At 37.8% G+C, this 6,987-nt stretch overlaps 1 protein-coding gene across 1 annotated transcript in view; it reads left to right on the plus strand.

The window, feature by feature from the left end:
- LOC106880566 (mediator of RNA polymerase II transcription subunit 23) overlaps positions 1-6,975 on the plus strand; it is a 52,496-nt gene extending 45,521 nt beyond the window's left edge. The window contains exons 32-34 of the mRNA XM_014930561.2: positions 2,196-2,316; positions 4,136-4,221; positions 6,425-6,975. Of these exons, the coding sequence (XP_014786047.1) occupies positions 2,196-2,316; positions 4,136-4,221; positions 6,425-6,635 (418 nt within the window). The 3' untranslated portion in view covers positions 6,636-6,975. The remainder of the gene's footprint in view (positions 1-2,195; positions 2,317-4,135; positions 4,222-6,424) is intronic.
- Positions 6,976-6,987: the final 12 nt, after the last annotated feature.

Raw genomic sequence — 6,987 nt, forward strand, 5'->3', positions numbered from 1 at the left:
TGTACACACACACACACACACACACACACACACACACACACACACACTGTTTCTCCTACTTGTAATTTATGCATACACACATGTACACACACACACACACACACACATCTTCATACATACATCTTCGCACACATACACATACGCACATAGTTGAAGATCCAATAATTGACACAGAGTGCTGCTGGACTGGCTCTTGTGCAGGTGGCATGTAAAATACACCATTTTGAGCGTGGCCGTTGCCAGTACCGCTTGACTGGCCTTCGTGCCAGTGGAACGTAAAAGCACCCACTACACTCTCGGAGTGGTTGGCGTTAGGAAGGGCATCCAGCTGTAGAAGCTCTGCCAAATCATATTGGAGCCTGGTGTAGCCATCTGGTTTCACCAGTCCCCAGTCAAATCGTCCAACCCATGCTAGCATGGAAAGCGGACGTTAAACTATAAACGACGAAAGCCATGGTGACTGTTTTGGAGGATAATAAGGTGTCATTCACTTTGATTATCTGGAATTTAACTTTACCATGAATAGTAAGCTGTACATGGAGACACTCTAAAATCTTAGGAAGAGACCAAATAAGGACCTGCAAAGGATCTGCATTAACCATGACCACGACCATGATTGACCACTGACATCTTTGTCATCAAATCAAGCAATTGGTAAATTAGGCTGGTCAGTGGTCCCATATCCAAAGCACTGCTCATATCTAGTACTTTCTGACTTAATTGTTTTGTTCAGAGAAAGACAGTTTTCAGGGATTATCGAAAACGCAGACGTAGTGAAAGTGGTTGTGAAGAGTGGGTATAACAGTGTGAACTTGAACCTCTTCAGGGAGGATTCAAGAGATGGGTTCAGTGATGGCATGAATGCATTGCTTGTAACAGAAACTATGTTGTGTGGTACCTTTGTAGAAAGGAATAGTTTTTCTATCAGCATGTGCAATTTGCATGACCACTGTGCTTGGAGAAGACTCATCAAGCCAAGTGAAACCATAGTTGTGGCTGATGCCAGTGTCATGTTACAGGCATCCATGCCAGTGGCATGTAAATAGCATCCTTTGAATGTTGGGCTCACAGAGGCAATGATAAGTGACTGGGACCTTTGGTGATATGCTGTGCTTGAGAAGACTCGTCAAACCAAGTGAAATCATAGTTGTGGCTGATACTGGTGTCCCGTAACTGGAACGTCTTGGGCTGGTTAGGAAGGGCATCCAACCTCAGAAACTATGCCAAATCAGACTGGAACCTGGTGCAGCTCTCCAGCTTATCAGTTTCAGTCAAACCCATGCCAGCATGGAAAGTAGATGCTAAATGATGATTATGATGTCAGTTAATAATAACGTTAAGCCCATTTTTGCATTACTTTTGAAACAATACTCAAATATCTATCTAACCAGCATATAAATATCTGTCTCTCTGTATGCATAGGTATGATGTAAACAATTGCATATACAATATCTTCATGAAAAGTAAAACAAGAAACAGCTGTGCTGGTTTCTATTCTTGTGTATATATTCTATTAGCAATTATGTACACTCTTTAACTGTTCATGAATATAATGTTTATAAACCCACTATTACTAATGGCTAATGTAAATTGGGCTGACCAGTTTCATCATCGTTTAACGTCCGCTTTCCATGCTAGCATGGGTTGGACGATTTGACTGAGGACTGGTGAAACCAGATGGCTACACCAGGCTCCAATCTGATTTGGCAGAGTTTCTACAGCTGGATGCCCTTCCTAACGCCAACCACTCAGAGAGTGTAGTGGGTGCTTTTACATGTCACCCACACGAAGGCCAGTCAGGTGGTACTGGCAACAGCCACACTCAAAATGGTGTATTTTATGTGCCACCCACACATGTATATATATATATATATTTATATATATATATATATAATGTACTCTTGGCAACTTGTTCCAGTAATAAATTATTTGTATATTAACAGTGCTGTTTCATTGTTATGTACTGCTATTAATTCTCATACCATACCCTTTATCTTTTGCCACACCCCTTTTTTTCTATCTCCTCTCATTACTCTCCTTCCTGTCTTGCATTCCATGTCTTTCCTCTTCCCTATTCTCCTGATCTCCTCCACCTTCTCCAATACTGTAGCCTCTGAGTCCAGCCCAAACCATTCCCCAATCATTAATTTGGTCACCAGATTTACCAATTTAATCATTGTTTTCAAATTCTACAGGTTTGTTCGTGATAAACTGAAGCCCATTATTCGGACTGAAGAACAGTTTATCTTCTTATGTCACCTCATTGGACCATTTCTACAGAGGTTCCATGCTGAAAGAACTCGCTGCCTTATTGAAGTAAGATCATTTTTTTTTTTTGACTTAGGGACGGAATATAGGAGGAAATATTAATGTTTTCTTGACTTCTTTATTATTTTTGATGTGTTTTTATTTAGGAAGCAAAGACCGAGCAGAGACAATGAATTATTACACAACTATTCAAGACAGCTTGAAGGGGGAACTATTTCACAGATATTTGGGGCATTTCAGGGCAGGGATACTGATTCACAGGTATTGGAAGATGGGGCCTATTTTAAGACATTGTAGACAAAGCATAGAGGATAACTATTTCATGGTGGATTATTTTGTGGTGTTCATTCTTACCAGTTTATGCTCCTTATTTTATAATATTTTGAGGATGGTTGGAGTTTTTCAGTAGATATCTGCCTTCAGGGTGTTTTTATGTTGTCTATTAACCTGCTAGACTTAAATGCCAAATTTGGAGGAAGATAACTCACTTATATCAATTCTAGTGCTTGACTAGTTACTTTCCCTGCCAACTTAGGAGGTATGGAAAACAATAAAAATACTTTTCTTCATCCAACTCCCATTTAGACCTTCAATACAACTCCCTTTATCATTTTAATCAGATGTGCAAACTTCAAAAAAGATTACTAGCAAAATACATTTCTTTCATATTGTTATTTTACACAAGTTGTCTTGAAGAGATTTGGTAGTTCTGGTCAGCAAACTGAACAGTTATTCAAGGCATGTCATCTTGATTAATAGATAGATTAAAGAGGAGGAGGATTGTTGTGGGATTAATTTGGTTTCCATGTTTATGTGGTAAATGTTTCGTTGGAGCAGTTATTTTTGCTCTAATTAACTGTGAAGTAAGAGTAGAAACTAGCTTTCTGTTTTCACTTTTCTGTCAGTCAAATGATTAAACAAATTGAAGTTCACAGCATTAAATAAGTTTGTGTCGGGAAGAGAGGGTAATACTGTTACATGCAGGGACTTCCATTGAAGGGTAAAAGAGCTAAGATTAATAACGAATTGTTTTTTCATTCTCCAGTGAAGGGTTCTACAGGATCATAAACAAACTAATTCAATTTTTGAACTTTATACTAACTAGATTTTATCAACACAGACCATCACTAGTTCTTGTAACTTCAGTGTTTTCATTGTTAGTTAAGCAAAGTGACTTGCATGCATGCACGCACACATACACACACACACACACACACACACACACACACACACACACACACACACACACACACACACACACACACACACACACACACACACACACACACACACACACACACCTGTGTCCAGTTGTGGAAATCAGCTGCCCAGTGGATGTTAACATAGAGCTAAAGATGAGCGAAAAAGAGAATACCTATGCTGGACTATTGAGAAATCTGCATCCAGATTAGAAGTTCAAGTTTATATCTGTAATTATTGGAGCCCTGGGATATGTAACACACTGCCTAAATACCTATCTTGAGAAATTAAGCTTCTCAAAACCAGAAAGGAGAAAGCTAATTGAAAGACTACAGATCCAAGCCATCACTGGAACTGTAAAAATCTGTAAAACTTTCCAGAAGTTTACCATTTAAGTATATATAACCATGTCTAGATATGCAACTGTATGCATGAAAATACAAACATGAAACAAAACATACGAATTTTCACATCTACATTCATACAAAGTTACCCTGTTGATGTTCTTGAAATTCCATTGAAGGAGCCTTGGATTTAGGTTAGAAACCGTCTCTTTCTCTGTTGGCAAGAAACCTTGAAAATAAACTGAATAATGACACACACATGCACACACACACACATGAGACATTAAAACATGTCTAGCATCGAAATATTTTTTCTTTTACAGTTGACCGTTGAATTGTATGAAATCCTGGAAAACGTCGACAAGGTATCAGAACATATGCATATGATGGATGCCATTTCTGACTTCCTGTATCCTTTGAGACTGTTTGTTAATCATAGCAGGGAATTTGCTTGTTTTGCATATCTGTGTACATGTTTATGGGTGTGTGTGTGTGTGTGTGTGTGTGCACAAGTATGTTGGTTCATGTTTATATGTGTTTGTGTTATATGAATATTCATATGTGAGATTTTGTGGATACATGTTTTCGTGTCTGAGCTGTTGCATAATTTTGTGTGGTTGCTTTGAGATGAGGATATACGCCACTGCTCACATGCTCTTTAGAATCATTAAAATCAACATACAGAACCTTATCATGTGGGAGAAAATTTGCTAAAGACATACATTTTCCAATTAGTGATGATCTAACCAGATAAAATATATAATAAAACTGTAAGCCTTGCTATGGATAGGAATCAATTGCAAAAGTAGATTAGCCAGTGTTGTTGATTTTCACTTCTAAACTGTTTATTTGCCAACTAGCTGACTTCTTCATACAGATACACATTGGGTTAGGTGTGTGTGTATAATACTCATACATCTACCTTAATATGTAGATTATCAACAGGTGGATAAAATGCTGCAAAGGAAGATGCCTTTTTTTTTCACTTTGAATTTGTCTTTTCCTGCTTCCCAATAATCTCAGATGTTTAGACATTAGGATTAAAACATTATTGACCAAATATGGTTCCAAAGAAGTTTCAGCTGAGTGATCTGACCATCCCTTTCTACTACTACTACTGCTACTGCTGCTGCTGCTACAACAACAACAACAACACATGCTTACGCACTCAAACACACACATACCAGTGTTGATGAATTGGCAGATCTCTTAGATCTTTGAATAGAATGTCTCGTGGTATTTCTTCCAACACTTTGCACTCTGAGTTCAAATTCTACTAGGGTCAACCTCGCCTTTCATCCTTTTGAGATTGATAAAAAAAAAGTTCCAGACCTGGAATGGTGGATTTGCAGAACTGTAAGAACGTAGTTAGGGTGTTGGACTCGTGATTTTAAGATTATGGTTTTGATTCCTGGACTGGATGATATGTTTTGTGTCCTGGACTGGATGATGTGATTGATTCCATTGACTGGATGATGTGATTGATTCCTGGACTGGATGATGTGTTTTATCATCATCATCATTTATTGTCTGTTGTCCATGCTGGCATGAGTTGGACGGTTTGACCAGAGTTGGCAAGCTGGAAAGCTGCACCAGGCTCCAGTCTGATTTGGCATAGTTTCTGCAGCCGGATGCCCCTCCTAAAACCAACCACTTTACAGAATGTGCTGGGTGCTTTTATGTCGCACCGGCATGATGGATAGTATAGAGATAATCCATCACCCAGTTTAACACCATCACCTGGCACCTTGATTGCTTTCAGTGTTGTAAGCATTTGGTATAGGTCTCCCATTTAAGGATCTCTTCCTCTCCCCCTTGTACAAGTCTCAGAGGCCTTGTGAAAAATCATAGACCAGTGCCTTAACTAAAAATAACAGAAATGAAACAAAATGATAGGGTGGTCAAGTTTGGAATGTCTCTGCTCATAGATCTAGTCAGTTAGGGCCAACTCCAGACTAAACAACAAAAACTCACATATTGAACATCTCAAAATTGTTTTTTGTTACATCATTTTTATTTTTTAATTTTTGTGTTTGTCAATAGATCTCCTGAAACCTATATTGTCTATCTCAGTGGTTCTCAACCAAAGTTCACATAACCCTTAAGGGTCCATATAAGATTTTGTTGCTAAATATACATACAATACACAAAATATTATTATTATTTTTTTTATAGAATTCCTAATAACACTTAACCCTTTAGCATTCAGATTGTTCCATCAAATGTAATGCTTATTTATTCACATCGTTTTGAATTAATCAGGTATTATCTTGTAGCCTTAAAATTTCGATTATGTGACTATATTTTTTAGACCAACATTGTAGGGTAGGTGTGAAAGGCTGGATCTGGCCAGTTTGAACATAAAACAAGAAGAATATGTTGGCCAGATATGACCAGTTTAAATGCTAAAGGGTTAATAGAAAAAATATAATAGGATATTTTTAAACATTGAATGACTATTAGTGTTCATCCAAGTAAAACAGGAATCAAAAGGATTCATAGGCAAAGAATGGTTGAGAACCACTGGTCTGGCTCATGGTTGGTCATAATACCAACCCCAACCCACCTCCACCTCCACCAATATCACTACTTCTTCCTTAATGTTGCTTCAGCTATCACATAAAATACATGTTTGTTGGTGATGGAGTTAAAAACGATGTTGAGAAGATCATTAGAAACTTACGTCCACCTCTGCAGTTACGCCTCAGGTTCATCTCCCGCATCAACATTGAGGAGACTGCCACTTCGAATTCTTCTGCCCCCACCTCTGCCTCTTCTTCTACCTCTCAGCCATCCAAGATTCAGGAGGGTTTTCACTTCTAAACTGTTTACTTCTCAGCTGGCTGACCTGTTCATACATACACACACACTGGACTAGGTTGTGTGTATGTATGTAACACTCATTTATGTGTATATATAAATATACTATATATATATAGTACAAGTGGAAAGATATATTTTTTTCAATGCGTAAGTACTGATAGAACAGTATATATAGGATAAAATCCTTACAGAGCAGAAAAATCTATCAGCAACCAGCCAATCCTATATATGCCGTTCTATCAATACTTATGCATTGAAAAAAATATATCTTTCTACTTGTACTACAATACATTTCAGTGCTTCAAAAACAAACTTAGTTTGTTCACATATGACGTAATATATATATATATAT

The sequence above is a fragment of the Octopus bimaculoides genome, chromosome 8 (assembly GCF_001194135.2).
Source record: "Octopus bimaculoides isolate UCB-OBI-ISO-001 chromosome 8, ASM119413v2, whole genome shotgun sequence".
NCBI classification, from domain to species: Eukaryota; Metazoa; Mollusca; class Cephalopoda; order Octopoda; family Octopodidae; genus Octopus; species Octopus bimaculoides.